The 16,777-nt window shown below is 38.9% G+C and overlaps 1 protein-coding gene across 2 annotated transcripts; it reads right to left on the minus strand.

The window, feature by feature from the left end:
• Positions 1-1,450: 1,450 nt before the first annotated feature.
• LOC137737981 (protein TWIN LOV 1-like) lies at positions 1,451-16,441 on the minus strand. Of its 2 annotated transcripts, none has more exons than XM_068477575.1 (7): positions 15,446-16,438; positions 15,021-15,228; positions 14,844-14,908; positions 14,648-14,727; positions 14,485-14,540; positions 14,335-14,398; positions 1,451-2,104 (listed from the first exon to the last, which is right to left on the minus strand). In XM_068477575.1, exons 1-7 carry the CDS (start codon positions 16,017-16,019, stop codon positions 1,952-1,954), a joined length of 1,200 nt encoding a protein of 399 aa, XP_068333676.1. In that variant the 5' UTR covers positions 16,020-16,438; the 3' UTR covers positions 1,451-1,951. The 2 variants fall into 2 exon arrangements, 1 of the variants encoding a protein (XP_068333676.1); XR_011068853.1 differs by having other exon boundaries at positions 2,020-2,104; positions 14,505-14,540; positions 15,446-16,441.
• Between the last annotated feature and the right edge of the window lie 336 nt (positions 16,442-16,777).

A 16,777-nucleotide genomic window follows, 5' to 3' on the forward strand; every position in this document is an offset into this window, starting at 1 on the left:
GATATGAACTTAATTTTTTTAAACGTATTTACCTTTTTTAGTTATTGAAATTACTTTTTGAGTTAAAAAGTTTTGTTTTTTTGGTAATCTTACGGGCTAAGGTTATGAGCAAAAAATTAAAAATCTTGATGGAGAGATAACCACCTAATTTCCATAAGCATTTTAAGTAAGGTTTTAAATATCTCTAACATCGAGTATTCATAAACCGAGTTGTTGATCATGAAAGGAAGTGAAGCACTATATTCTTATGATATTTTTTAAATTTCATGGATAATTTGAAAATATCAACAAGTTCAATGAAGTTTTTACACAATTTGTTACAAAGTTAAGATATTTGAAAATATTTCGGTGTAATTTTGATTCTTCGTTTTTTTTTTTTTTTTTATAAGGACTAGCTCGTGATTTCGTCACGGTATTTACCATTTTGGAGGACAAGAAAGAATGTCTTTTAAACATTGTATTTAAGAATTAACGTCTTATTAGTGAGGTGCTGTGCTTTCCACCTCACATGCAAATTTTTATTAAAGAGTAATTTTTTCTAAATTTGAGTTGCCGATATACCCATAAGAAAATGGAAACAAATTATTTGATAATTTAGTAAATCGACCTTCGTCTAATTATTTCATCCACATTTACAAATTGTTGTTGAGTCCTAAATTGGCTGTGAACTGACAGCACTATCATTTGTAACCAAATACCAGTTGCAACTTGCAACATGAGATGGAGCAGTTTTATTTCCAAAGTATATAATAACACGGTAAAAATTCTACAATGCACCTCTTATGGGATGCACCGGTCCACTGAACAGTTCAATTTGCAAAGTGTCAATATAGCCATTTAAATACCTGCTCATCGCATACACAGGTTCACTAAACGGTTAGGTTCACGTAATCTCAATTTGACCGTTCAAACACCAGTGCATTCAGATCATAGAAACAGGAGTATTATAGAAAATTGCCTAATACAAGCTAGCCTTGTCAGGTTTTTAGCCAAAATGGTTTATGATATTGACATAACTCTTCACTTTGGTCTCTGAGATTTGAAATCGAGAGAAGTGGTTCCTAAGTTTGTCCATTATCAATCATTTTGGTCATTCCTTGAAAAACTTATGTTAAATAAGGACCAAAGTGACAAAATACCCTTACTTTAATAAACAATAGGCCAAAATGATTTGATAAAAAGTAAGGGTATTTTTGTTATTTTATCTTATTTAACAGAGATTTTTCACAGAATGACCAAAATAATAAATCGTGAATAGACTCAAAACTAGTTCTATCGATTTCAAATCTCTAAGACTAAAATAAAGAATTATGCTAATTTCAGATCATTTTAGAGAAAAAACCGCCTAATCGTTGTCCAAACTCATGCTAGATGCTCAAACCTAGAACTTTCAAGCCATTTTATTTTCCCAAATTATTTATTAACTATATATTTTGCCACAACACAGACGTTTGATAAAAACAAAACACAACACAAACTTTGGTGTTTAATTTAATAGACGATTGCAACGCCAAATTGCTTTCTCCACATCTCTTTTCTTGCCAAGAAAGGTGCAATACACCAAACAAGGAAGGAAGACATCAAAGAGGGAGGACAAACACCAGAAGAAAAAAAATTTAAACAAATAAATAAATAAAGCGCCACAGAAGATAAACGACCATGGAGAAGAAGACCAATCACCATCAGCAGCTTGAAGCTGGAGGGAGACTTTCGAGCAGAAAGTCGATAAATTTTCACTGACAAACCTTTCATATATACACAATTAAGTGTAACAAGGATCAGATGCGGCAACAAACCCAACTTTTTTTCCGATTTCTGCATTTCCATCTACTGTCAGATAAGATTATAAACGCAACCCAATGGAATATATTTCTAGCATGGGACCGTGGGAGACACCGGTGAGATATAAGGCGGTACTAGCAGCAAGCAAGGTACGGAGGTTGTTACTCTCTCAAGATTTGGAAGGGCCAGCACCCATTGATAAGCTCCTCACTGCAATTCTGACTGCACCAACAGCGCTAAGCTGCCTCATCTCAGGGCTTAGCCCATGTCCGACATGGTTCTTACACCCTTCCTCCATCTGAACACCCACAAAGTATGCAATCTGAACAACCATAAACATAGTAAGAGAAACGGAGAGACATGAGATGGGCAACTCAGTCCATATCAATAGATCGAGTATAAAGTGATTTTGTCAATTAGCACTGCCAGTTGAGTATTAATCTGGATCCTTTGGATCCAAGGATGCTGTGTCTAAGACTCGTAAATGGGATTTATGAAGAAAATAAACAACCACATTCAACAGGCCAAAATATCAAGAGGTTCAATTCTTTCATAGAATGGAGAAAGATCAGAAATTGGTAAACTGTAACACCTCCGAGATATTATCCATCAATGTACTTTAGTTGTGTAATACGCATACGGATGGCCAATAGCTTATTCTGAATTTACCCCAAAACATATTCTGAGCTGAACATGACGGTGCAAAGTGGTTACGCAATCAAACAAATGCGTCACATATATGTTTGCAGCAGTAAACTGAATCGCTATTGAGAACAGTAATACTTGTGCAACACAAAACGCATAGTTACAGCTCTGCCAACACATCTCTCCAAGGTAATTATGTCTAAGCTAACATAATTTCTCATTTGTTCATATAGTTGCACACAAACATGGAAATTGACAGTGTGAAGCAATGATGCAAAATATATTAAGCACACAAATTAAACCCTCTTCTGACAATTGTAGCAAAGTATGTAAGTAGGGATCGTTCAAAACCGGGGATTAGGAGGGATTGCTAAACTCTTGAAAACTGACCTAAGAACTCCAAAACAAAGTTAAAAACACTAATTTGGACTCAAAGAATGAAAAACCAAAGTTAAAACACTAAAACAAAACAAAAACTCAAAACAGCAACTAGAAGACTCAAAACTGCCTAAAAACCACTTTCTGGGCAGTTTTGAGCACCTACACTAATTTGGACGAAATTGGTTGAAAACTTGACTCAAAACACTTAAAAACATGAACCAAAACAATTTCTAACTAAATTGAGACTTCAAAGTAAAGGGGGATTTGATTTGGACGAAATTAAAGTTGAGAAAACAGATTGCAAAGTAAAACTGATTTTGAAACGTTTTTGGGGTTTTTAATGGATGATGGACTAGTTAGGGGTTCCTTCTCCACACATGACAAGTATGCAAATGACTCGATTTCCAGTTATTCCTTCATAGAATTATGAATGACAATGCCCCAAATTAACCATGACATCACTAGTTAATTCTCAAGTTTTCCTTGTGTTATTGAATTGGATGACATCATACGACAACCCAAAGCATTCTTCAAAAGTTCCTTACATGACATCATAATAAAGATACAATCAAAGATCATTACGTTCAATGAAAACTATAAGCATTGACAAAGCACTTGTGACTATGACATCATGACACTTATGCTAGGAATTGAACTTAACGCGATTGTGACTAGCAACCTTCACTACTTGTGAATATAAGTGTGTGACAATTATGTGAAACAAACTTATATTCTAGCATCATATTCATGCAAGCCAATTAAGTGTCGACCCCTAATTAACAAACACAAATACGTTATTACTCTCACAGTTAAGCCAATTGCATTCACGATTCAAGAACTCATAACTGGAATTTATCAAATCAACTTGCACACATAGTTATGGCTTCGAAATCACCCCTAACCAATAGGGGTTTAGCCACTCATGTTCATAGCAAAATGAAAGGAAAATAAATTAAACATTGAAATCATAAAACGAATTACACCTAGAATGCACCAACGACGAAGCTTGAGCATCCAAGAGTTTTTCCTTCTTTCTCCTTGCTACGGCACAAAGGTGGATGGGATGGTTGGGATGTGTTTTAGGATCAGGGATTATGGAATTGGATGGAGGATAGGCACGGCAAGGTGTAGTGTTTGGCTGGAATTGTGTTTTTAGGATTTTAGGATGTATAGAGTGGTGTGGCTAGATGAATGGACGAAAATTGGGTGAATGAGTGATCCCCCCAAGTGCCTTGCTGCAAAGCCTTATTTATAGGGCTAGGAAAGGTTTTTGAACTTAGTTGAAACACTTAAAGGATATATGTGTGTAGCTTGGACAAGGTAGGAGACAAGGTAGGACGGCTAGGAGACAAGCTAGGACGGCTAGTGACAAGCTAGGACGGCTAGGAGACAAGCTAGGACGGCTAGGAGACAAGGTAGGACGGCTAGTGACAAGCTAGGACGGCTAGGAGACAAGGTAGGACGGCTAGGAGACAAGCTAGGACGGCTAGGAGACAAGCTAGAAATTAGGCACCATGTGTGATTAGATAAAGCCTTCTAGAAATAAGGTTTTTTAGGCCCCCTTGCAGCTCCCTAACTGAATTCAAGCCTTCAAATTCGTCCATCCTTATGCCTCCATGCTTGCACTATCCAATCTTGGCCCAAAAATGCTCTAGAATGCTCCAAATTGCTTCTTTTTGCATACTTTGACACTAAAACCTGAAATTGCACGAAAATGACTTTAAACACTAAACTAACTAAGGAAAAACAACATAAATGCATGAGAACAAGCCAATTAAGTCGCATAAAAATGCTCCTATCAAATTCCCCCACACTTAGCTTTTGCTAGTCCTCGAGCAAAACAAAGAAATAAAACAAGACAAAACAAACAAACATAATCTAAACCTTCCAACGTTTGCCTCAGGGGTTTCCAATGCACATGACATGTTAAAGATTATCATTCCCACAGATTTGAGTCAATTTAACACTTAAGCACATGCTTAATCATAGTCACTACTTACTAGTTCACAATTAACCAATTAAAACAATGTTTTGAATGTAGTAACATGCCTTAGAGAATTCCTTCTATCCTTAATAGATTTGCACTCTATTTTCACTCAGATTTTCTAACTACACACCCTATACTAGTTATATGTGAGAGAATTGATGTAGATATAAAAACGAATGCTCACATATATGTATCACAAAGAATGCAATTTCCGGAGTTAATAGGCATGTTTAGATATGATCTCATGAATGGAATGCTACTACTTAGATGCGAGAACCAGTGACACCATATGCTCATACCAAATTCAAACTCAACAAATTGAAACACATAACACTCAAGATAGAAGTTTAAGGGTTGCAACGGGGCTTGGGGTATTGGTTAACAAAGAAAGGATAGGGAAAACAAACGTTACTTCAAGCATTAGTAAGCAAAGTAATGAAATTAAGACTTAGAATTCACTTAGTTTGCAGAAATTAACTTAAAAACACAAGGGGAAGACTTTAAACAACTTCTTAGGGCCGAATTCAACTTTTTGGACCCTTTCTTCAACAAACAACACCTTGGAACTCTTTTTCTCATGTTGTTCAACTCTTTTCATACTTTTTTTTTTTTTTTTTTTTTTTTTTTTACGAATTTTTCTTTTCTTTTCTTTCTACTTCCCCCACACTTGGTTTCTGCCATAAAGGAATTCCATTTGAATCATGCTTACTATACTTTAAGAACGAGGGTATGGATAGTCCTAATCTAGGCTAGGTGAAGGTAATGTGGGTTAACAAAGAAAAGGCTAAACAAGGCTCAATGGGGTTAACACCTAAACATATAATGGAGTAGGGCACACGGCTTTTTGGTTAAAGTGGTGGTCACTACACAACTTCATCTTGAATATGTGTTATGCTAATCAATACCATGCTTTGAATGAAATGGGCATGACTTCTAGTGTTTGGAACTAAATGATGAAACGCCTTCTAAGTAGCAACCAAGCAAAGAATAATGAGATCATGCAACGATTTTAGAAAACAAAGAATGCACAGATTTTAACTCTCCAAATAAACGTTTAGGTTCAAGTCTCACAAGGTTGTAGCGTTAATTTGAGTTCCTTCCTTCAAGCATGTTACAAAAACTGATTTTTTTCTTTTATGATTGCATGTGAATTCATAAGTTATAATCACAACCAAGCATAAACATAGAGTAAATCAAACTTTCATCCATGTTAATCACTCTCTTTAACAGCCATGTATTTAAAAACCAAATCCTCATCATTGTGTTGGAAGGTACTCTAAGACACAAACAAACACACAAAAACAACTCTTTTTTGGGTTTTTTAAAACAAATTTTTCAAATTTTTCTTTGATTTTCGGATTTTTATTCAAAACATACTAAAACACACCAAAACTGCTTAAAAACACTTAAAAACAGCAAGGAACAAGTTTTGAAATAATGGGTGATAAAATCCCACGAATTTGCATGAAAAACACTTAGTTACCCCCCCCCACACTTAAAATCAAACATTGTCCTCAATGTTTTAAGCATAAAATCACACAAAGAAACACACAAACAGCAAGTAAAACAACTAAATAGGCAGATTAGAAAGAATCAACAAAGATAAGGGTTTAGGAACGCAAATCTGGAATTGGAGTGCTTTCTAGGTCTTCCTTTGTTGAATGGCATGGGTTGCCTCCCAAGTAGCGCTTTCTTTAACGTCTTGCAGCCGGACGAAGAACATGTTCAGGCACCATTGGTGCCCACGGCATGGAGTGAGATCTCCTCCACAACCTGCCCCACGACATTCTCATAGTATGGCTTCAATCTATGTCCGTTGACCTTGAATTCCACCCCATTCCTTAAGCTTTGGACTTGAACTGCACCATGTGGAAAAACATTAGTAACAACAAAAGGTCCAATCCATTTAGAACGTAACTTTCCGGGAAATAAACGTAGACGAGAATTAAAAAGTAAAACTTTCTGCCCAATTGTGAAGGTTTTGCCCCTAATCATCTTGTCATGAAACGCCTTCGTCTTTTCCTTGTAAATGCGGGCATTCTCGTAGGCTTCATTCCTTAGTTCCTCAAGCTCATTCAATTGGAGCTTCCGATGCATTCCAGCAGCATCTAAGTCCAAATTGAACGTTTTGATGGCCCAATGTGCCTTATGCTCTAGCTCCACGGGTAAGTGACAAGGTTTTCCATAAACTAGCCGAAATGGAGACATCCCTAGGGGTGTTTTGTAGGCAGTGCGATATGCCCATAGTGCATCGTCTAAACGCATGCTCCAATCCTTCCGGTTAGGCCCCACGGTCTTCTCCAAGATTTGCTTGACCTCTCTATTTGATACTTCGGCTTGGCCACTTGTTTGTGGGTGATAAGGTGTTGAAACCTTATGCTTGACATTGTACTTCTTGAAGAGTGCCTCAATGGTCCTATTGCAGAAATGTGAACCTCCATCACTTATAAATACCCGCGGCATCCCAAATCTAGAGAAAATGTTAGTCTTGATGAAATCTGAAACCACTCTAGAATCGTTAGTACGGGTAGCTTTTGCTTCTACCCATTTAGAAACATAATCAACCGCAAGCAAAATATAAGTGAAACCAAATGAAGAAGGAAAAGGACCCATGAAATCAATACCCCAAACATCAAAGATTTCAACATTGAAGATGGGTGTTTGCGGCATTTGGTCTTTTGCACCAATAGAACCTGTTCTTTGACATCTATCACATGTTAAGCAAAACATTCTAGCATCTTTGAACAATGTAGGCCAATAAAAACCAGATTCTAACACTTTACGAGCTGTCCTTTGGGTACCAAAATGGCCTCCACATGCAGAAGAATGACAAAATGCTAGAATTGAGTTAAAATCAGAAGTTGGCACACATCTTCTAATAATCTGATCTGGGCAATATTTCCATAGATATGGATCATCCCACACATAAAATCTTGCATCATGTATCAATTTATCACGTTGAACCTTGCTTAGGGTGTTAGGAACTTGCTTAGTCACCAAGAAATTGACCAAATCGGCATACCAAGGGGTACTTACCTCAATGGACAGAAGTTGTTCATCCGGAAACGTCTCAGAAATGGGGAGGGATTCTTCTTCACGCACCAATCTACTCAAGTGGTCAGCCACCACGTTTTCACAACCTTTCTTGTCCCTAATTTCAATATCGAACTCTTGAAGTAGGAGCATCCAACGAATGAGCCTTGGTTTGGCCTCCTTTTTGGTGAAAAGATACTTCAAGGCTGCATGGTCAGTGAAAACAATTACTTTAGTTGCAATAAGATATGATCTAAACTTATCTAAAGCAAATACAACCGCCAAGAGTTCTTTTTCGGTTGTAGAATAATTCAATTGAGCATCATTTAAAGTGCGGGAAGCATAATAAATAACATGTGACTGTTTATTTTTCCTTTGACCCAAAACAGCCCCAAGTGCATAATCCGAGGCATCACACATCAATTCAAATGGAATGGACCAATCCGGGGGAGTTATGATGGGTGCCGTGGTTAGGAGCTCTTTGAGATGCTTGAATGACTTCTCGCATGCCTCGTTGAACTCAAAAGACACATCTTTTTGGAGGAGGCGGCATAGGGGTTGTGCAATCTTGGAAAAGTCCTTGATAAATCGTCTATAGAATCCTGCATGACCAAGAAAAGAACGAACCTCTCTAACCGAAGTAGGAGAGGGTAAGTAGCGTACAAGATCTACTTTAGACTTATCAACTTCAATTCCTTTTTCAGAGATTATATGACCCAAAACAATACCTTGTTTAACCATAAAATGGCATTTTTCCCAATTTAAAACAAGGTTTGTTTCAACACAACGTTTCAAGATTAAAGTGAGATTATCCAAGCATTTATCAAAAGAATCACCAAAAACACTAAAGTCATCCATGAATATCTCAATAATCCTTTCAACATAATCAGAAAATATGCTTACCATACACCTTTGAAACGTGGCAGGGGCATTGCACAAACCAAATGGCATGCGTCGATATGCAAATGTTCCAAAGGGACAAGTAAAAGTGGTCTTTTCTTGATCATCCGGGGCAATGACAATTTGATTATAACCTGAATATCCATCAAGAAAGCAATAAAAAGAATGACCCGCTAACCTTTCCAACATTTGATCTAGGAACGGCAATGGGAAGTGGTCCTTCCTTGTGGTGGCATTTATCTTCCTATAATCGATGCATACACGCCAACCGGTTTGGATTCTCATGGGTACAAGCTCATTCTCGGCATTTTCCACAACCGTCACTCCGGATTTCTTAGGCACACATTGGATAGGTGAAACCCAACGACTATCGGAGATAGGATAAATGACTCCACAATCAAGAAGTTTGATTATCTCCTTTTTCACAACTTCCATCATTGGAGGGTTAAGACGGCGTTGAGCCTCTCTAGTTGGTTTGGTCCCCTCCTCAAGAAATATGTGATGCATACAAGTTGTGGGGCTTATACCTTTGATATCGGCCAATGTCCATCCTAGGGCAGATTTGTACTCCTTCAACACATGCATGAGTTTTTCCTCCTCTTGTGCCGTGAGGGATGATGATATGATGGCAGGCAGTGTCTCATTTTTTCCCAAGAAAATGTACTTCAAATGGCTTGGCAAAGGTTTGAGTTCAAGGATAGGTGCCTGAATTATGGATGGAAGCAACTTGTTAGTCGAAATGGGAATGGACTCTTTGTTAGGAAACTTACCATCATGTATTGGTGATGACTCAAGGGCAGCAACTACTTCAAGAAAATCCTCACTAGGAGGCACGGCATAGGATAGTGTATTTGTGCCGTGGGGTTGCATGGATGTTGCTCCCTTGGTTTTGACTTCTACACCACTTGTAATGACTTTTTCAAGCATATCATCATTCAAATCTTCAAGGTATCCCTGCGCCAAAGAGTCAACAGTATCAATAGAGAAACATGAATGATCTTCACTAGGATACTTAATAGAATCGGAAAGATTGAAATTAACAACTTCCCCATCAAATTCCATGGACAAAGTTCCATTAAACACGTCAATCTTAGTCCGGGCCGTTTTCATGAATGGCCTTCCAAGTAGAATGGGCAGCGAGGTTGCATGATCCGATTCATCCATCTCAAGGACATAGAAATCCGCCGGAAAGATCAAATGATTAACCTGCACCAAAACATCTTCCAAAACTCCCTTTGGATAGGCATTAGATCTATCGGCCAATTGTATGATAACACCATCCTTTTTCAATGCTCCTAGGTTCATAGATGCATATATGGAATATGGCATAACATTTATAGAAGCACCTAAGTCAAGCATGGCAGATTCAAATCTAGTGTTACCTATGACACAAGGAATGGTGAAACTACCCGGATCTTTGCATTTGGGAGGTAGTTTGCGTTGCAAGATGGCGGACACATTCTCACCTACTTTTACCACTTCCTTGGTCGACATCCTCTTCCTAGTGGTGCACAACTCCTTCAAAAACTTGGCGTATCTAGGGACTTGCTTGATTGCATCCAACAAGGGTATGTTCACTTGAACTTTCCTAAATGTCTCAAGGATGTCCTTTTCAGCTTCTTCCTTCCTTGTTTGCATAAACCTACTAGGAAAAGGAGCATTCAAAGGAAAAGCATTAGTAGAAACTGAATTTGACACATTCTTACCCTTTTTGGCCGAATTAGACAGTTTTGGGGCACTAGGAACTTGCGGCAAAGACTCTCCCACCTTTGCCGTGGGTTTGCTTGATTCTTCCTCTTCAATTTGCAAGTTTTCATCACCTTTGGGACCTGATTGTGATGGTGTAGGATCTGCCCCAATCTCTTCTCCACTTCTCAAGGTTATGGCCTTTGCACTTTCGAAGCTTCCCTTTGGATTTGGAACGGTGGAACTAGGGAGCTTTCCTTGTTCACGAAACTGCCCCATAAACTCGGCAATTTGCCCCATTTGTTTCTCCAATTGATCCACCCTTTTGTCTTGGTTTTGCATAGCCTTAGCTTGATCGTCCTGCCCATTAGACAACTTAGTTAGTATCTTAAGAAGTGCATCATTGTCAAGGGACGTACCTGAGGCACTTGGGCCGGATTGGGCTTGATTTTGGGGTGGGCCGTAGATTTTGGGAAAGAACCCAGGGGGTTGTTGCCTAAAGCCTCCTTGGTTTTGAGATTGTTGGGGCTCCCTCCATTTGAAATTTGGGTGGTCTCTCCAACCGGGATTATATGTGTTGGAATAAGGATCGTTCCTTGGTTGGTTTTGGCCTTGAAACCCAATTGCATTGGCGCTTTCCCATCCACCATTTTCAATCAACTGTGGACATTTTTCAGAGGCATGTCCATGCATAGAACATACGCCACATACAATTGGTCCTTGCATCTTCATGCCCTCGGCCAACTGAGACACAATAGAAGTAAGATTAGCCAATTGTGAATTAATGTCAGAAGTAGAACTTACCTCATGAACATGTTGCCGTGGGGGTCCTCTTTGGCCTACACCTTCGTATTGTTGATCGTTCAACGCTCGATTAGAAATCAAGGTCTTGGCAGCCATAGGTGTTTTGTCCACTAATGCTCCACCTGCCGAGGCATCGAGCATTTGACGTTCTAATGGTAGGAGGCCCTCGTAGAAGTATTGCAAAAGTAGCTCCTCCTTCATCTGATGTTGTGGACAAGAAGCAACAAGTGATTTAAAACGTTCATAGTATGCAGGAAAAGACTCACCTTCATCTTGTTGAATTCCACTTATTTTTTTACGAAGAAGAATGATGCGAGAAGTTGGGAAAAACTTCTCCAAAAACGCTCTTTTCATACTCTCCCATGAAGTGACAGTGCCAGGAGCCAACTCGTATAACCAATCCTTAGCTTTATCCATTAAAGAGAACGGAAAAGCTTTCATCTTCAAAATACTTCCGTCAACATTGACGGGAGTCATGCTTGAACAAACTACTTCAAACTCTTTAAGATGCTTGTTTGGATCTTCCATGGAAAGCCCATGGTATTTAGGAATGTGGTGCAACAAGCTTGACTTCAACTCGAATTCATCGGTCTTGCCTTGGGCAGCCGCGGGGTATTGAATGCATAATGGTGCGGCATTGGCCAACCCTGAGGCCGAAAGCTCTTTAATGGTCCGATTGTCCGCTGCCATAACTTCTTCTTCCACTTCTTCAAACTCAGATTCGGCCTCTGAACTTGAACTAGGTTCACTATGTTTGGGATGCCTCCTCTTTCTTCTCAAATCACGTTCAAAATCGTCGTTAAAGTCTAAGATATGTGCATGCACAGTTTGAGAACTCCGCGTCATGCACTAGTACCTAAAAAAAAACAAGAAACAAAAATAGGTCAGAAACTAAAACAAAATCAGAAACAAAGTGAAATAAATGAAACAAAAACAATCCAAGGGATTTAGCAAAGTTGCTAATCCCCGGCAACGGCGCCAAAAATTTGATGCAAAATATATTAAGCACACAAATTAAACCCTCTTCTGACAATTGTAGCAAAGTATGTAAGTAGGGATCGTTCAAAACCGGGGATTAGGAGGGATTGCTAAACTCTTGAAAACTGACCTAAGAACTCCAAAACAAAGTTAAAAACACTAATTTGGACTCAAAGAATGAAAAACCAAAGTTAAAACACTAAAACAAAACAAAAACTCAAAACAGCAACTAGAAGACTCAAAACTGCCTAAAAACCACTTTCTGGGCAGTTTTGAGCACCTACACTAATTTGGACGAAATTGGTTGAAAACTTGACTCAAAACACTTAAAAACATGAACCAAAACAATTTCTAACTAAATTGAGACTTCAAAGTAAAGGGGGATTTGATTTGGACGAAATTAAAGTTGAGAAAACAGATTGCAAAGTAAAACTGATTTTGAAACGTTTTTGGGGTTTTTAATGGATGATGGACTAGTTAGGGGTTCCTTCTCCACACATGACAAGTATGCAAATGACTCGATTTCCAGTTATTCCTTCATAGAATTATGAATGACAATGCCCCAAATTAACCATGACATCACTAGTTAATTCTCAAGTTTTCCTTGTGTTATTGAATTGGATGACATCATACGACAACCCAAAGCATTCTTCAAAAGTTCCTTACATGACATCATAATAAAGATACAATCAAAGATCATTACGTTCAATGAAAACTATAAGCATTGACAAAGCACTTGTGACTATGACATCATGACACTTATGCTAGGAATTGAACTTAACGCGATTGTGACTAGCAACCTTCACTACTTGTGAATATAAGTGTGTGACAATTATGTGAAACAAACTTATATTCTAGCATCATATTCATGCAAGCCAATTAAGTGTCGACCCCTAATTAACAAACACAAATACGTTATTACTCTCACAGTTAAGCCAATTGCATTCACGATTCAAGAACTCATAACTGGAATTTATCAAATCAACTTGCACACATAGTTATGGCTTCGAAATCACCCCTAACCAATAGGGGTTTAGCCACTCATGTTCATAGCAAAATGAAAGGAAAATAAATTAAACATTGAAATCATAAAACGAATTACACCTAGAATGCACCAACGACGAAGCTTGAGCATCCAAGAGTTTTTCCTTCTTTCTCCTTGCTACGGCACAAAGGTGGATGGGATGGTTGGGATGTGTTTTAGGATCAGGGATTATGGAATTGGATGGAGGATAGGCACGGCAAGGTGTAGTGTTTGGCTGGAATTGTGTTTTTAGGATTTTAGGATGTATAGAGTGGTGTGGCTAGATGAATGGACGAAAATTGGGTGAATGAGTGATCCCCCCAAGTGCCTTGCTGCAAAGCCTTATTTATAGGGCTAGGAAAGGTTTTTGAACTTAGTTGAAACACTTAAAGGATATATGTGTGTAGCTTGGACAAGGTAGGAGACAAGGTAGGACGGCTAGGAGACAAGCTAGGACGGCTAGTGACAAGCTAGGACGGCTAGGAGACAAGCTAGGACGGCTAGGAGACAAGGTAGGACGGCTAGTGACAAGCTAGGACGGCTAGGAGACAAGGTAGGACGGCTAGGAGACAAGCTAGGACGGCTAGGAGACAAGCTAGAAATTAGGCACCATGTGTGATTAGATAAAGCCTTCTAGAAATAAGGTTTTTTAGGCCCCCTTGCAGCTCCCTAACTGAATTCAAGCCTTCAAATTCGTCCATCCTTATGCCTCCATGCTTGCACTATCCAATCTTGGCCCAAAAATGCTCTAGAATGCTCCAAATTGCTTCTTTTTGCATACTTTGACACTAAAACCTGAAATTGCACGAAAATGACTTTAAACACTAAACTAACTAAGGAAAAACAACATAAATGCATGAGAACAAGCCAATTAAGTCGCATAAAAATGCTCCTATCAAGCAATCCCAATACAAGAGAAGAAATGAAGAAAACTTAAGTCGCCGGAAAGCAAAACTTCGTATTTGTATGCCAGAAAAGGTTGATCAATTGAAAAGGATTTTCTGCCCTAGTTTTCTCTAAGCCAAGGCACACCAAGTCGACACACTACGTCTCATTGAAAAAAGCCATTAACAATATAAAAAATTGAGTCGTGAAAGCTTTAGCCATAAAATACCTTTCCAGAAGCATTACGAATGGGTGATATGTGAAGGAGATTCCAAAATGAACTTTTATCCTTCCTGAGAATGAAACAGCAACAAAGTCAAATCCGATGAGTAATATGTAGTGCATTTGGAACGTATAGAACAAATCGTTAAGTAGCAACCTGTAATTCAAGATACGTACTGTGCATGCTGTTTCGTTTTGAACGCTTTGCTTTATCTGGGGGAAAACAAGCAAAAATGGGATGATGCACTAACATCTATCTATTCCACCAAACCAACAAAGTATATGGTGATGACATGATCACGACGGAAAAGGAAAAATACCCGATATATTATTGAGGAATTTGTGTCCGCCCCACTTAAAAACCTACAATTGCGCCCCAAAACTTCGTGTCTGGCATAGCCTATACATGGAAAACACTGAGTTCAGTAACTGCATATGCCCAATTATTCTATAGGTTTGCAAACAACATGGAGTTTAGAATGGTTTAGAGAGACCCTGGTAAATAATACATGTTACCTGTCAGTTTGAAGAAGGCATCACTTGCATAAACTATTGGCATGTCTGGTAAGTTCGGATCAGTTCTGCAAGGCAACACGATCATTTCAAAGCAAACAAAATGTACAATCATCAGCAATCTTCAGAAAGTTTGAAACCTTCTGCAAAGTAAGAAAATGAGAATTTGCAACAACTCACAATACAAAACTTTGTTTGATTCTACCAAGAGATATATTTAAGGCTGAACTGAGAAGGCCCACCCCTGATAAGCTGCATCTCTTCCCACAAACTAATCTGCCCGTTGACTCGCTATAGTGCGTTAGCACGGACAAGATGTTATTAATTGCAGTTGCAGCTCTCATCTTCTCTACATCACTTGCCTCGCACGATTCTTCAATGTCAAATCCTGGGGGTTGCATAGTAAACGAAGACTCAACCACAACAAAAATTTGGTCACCATCCAAAACCAGAAACCGCAATCAACATAGCTCCAACACCGGAGGAATGTAACTTTAACATTAACATCACCAACACTCATATAGATAATAGGAAACAACAATTGAAAAAAAAACATATTGCAACATTACTTGGAACAAAAAATTAAGAAATTGCATTACACGAACCTCTACTATCAGCATCATCCAATGCAGATTCCAACGACAAAACACGACCCAAATCAACCAACGAATCGAAGCACACTTCTTTTCGACACGACCCGTAAACAATCTCACTCATCCTAGACCCCTCCTCACACAAACCAACACCATTTCTCCCACCAGACCGCCTCGGCCTCCTCGAAATCGGAACCTGAACTCCGACGAAATGAATCACCCTCCCGTCCTCCTTCCCAAAAACAGGACACATATGAAACAGCATCCAAAACGGCGTCCCATCTTTCCGATAATTCAGCAAACTAACTTGAACATTTCTCTCCTCCCTGATGGCCTCCCGGACCTCCATGACCGACCGCCTGCAAGTCCCCGGACCCTGAAACACTCTGCCGTTCCTCCCGACCACCTCGTTCTTCGAATATCCCGACATTTTCAGGAACCCTTTACTCGCAAACACGATTGGATGCCCGGAAATCGAAGGGTCAGTGATCGTGAAGCTGTCGGGCAATCCGCTCAGAGCTTCGTGCACCCAGACAGAGTAGCGGCTGATCAACGACTGCTCGATTAAACCCAGCTCCGATTCCATCGTCCCTGTTCCTCAATCACTTCCACAAAACCTTCCTCGCTCTGTGTTCGATCGAGTCCCAATCCCATGTGGGCACCCGTAAAGTTCAAAAATTGGAGAAACCCCAGTTGAGAAAACGAGCAGAGAACGCAGAAATCCAAAGAATTTGATCAATTGGCGTCGCCCATTGATTACTAGGGGAGTTTGGTGACCAATGAAACGTAAAGATTGCAGCTTTGATGAACATTTCTTGTGAGAGTGAGCTTATAGCGAAGGGGTAGCCATCAGGATCTTCAAATTCAGAAAATATCTAGTGCAGGTTGTTGTGATTTCGAAAGAACAATAATCGCTGATAAATACCCATCAATCGTTTGCTGTTTAATTAGTGGGAAAAATATATAAATCTGAATTCTTTTTTTTTTTTCTGATGCAATATTTGACACAGTAGTGTGTAGAAACGCACGAACCCCACGGGACAGAAAGGTTGTCGCAGCTGTGCAGAGTCACAAATTAAAATACTTTAATTTATTTTATGAATTAATAATTAATTTTAATATCAGTTGATTAATTTTGCTCTGGTTATTTTATTCACTTTGGGGTGGAGTTGAATTAAGTTCTTGTCACTTTATGGTTTTAACATGAAAAGGACAAGAGTTACGACAACCACTTGCATTGGGATTTCAGATGACACCAACCTGGGATTGTGTGCGTATGTGGATTTCAGTAACTTTACAATGTACTTGTGGTGTAGTCTTCTGTTTCATTTCAAATAATTTGTT

This window comes from Pyrus communis, chromosome 6 (assembly GCF_963583255.1).
Source record: "Pyrus communis chromosome 6, drPyrComm1.1, whole genome shotgun sequence".
Lineage (NCBI taxonomy): Eukaryota > Viridiplantae > Streptophyta > Magnoliopsida > Rosales > Rosaceae > Pyrus > Pyrus communis.

Bases quoted from the DNA above. Each gene is read 5' to 3' on its own strand.
- LOC137737981 (XM_068477575.1), bottom strand. From the start codon at position 16,019: ATGGAATCGGAGCTGGGTTTAATCGAGCAGTCGTTGATCAGCCGCTAC. The intron at 14,728-14,843 runs GTAACATGTATT...TTCCATGTATAG, and splicing joins TGCCTTCTTCAAACTGACAG to GCTATGCCAGACACGAAGTT. The intron at 2,105-14,334 runs GTATTTTATGGC...ATGGTTGTTCAG, and splicing joins TTCGTAATGCTTCTGGAAAG to ATTGCATACTTTGTGGGTGT.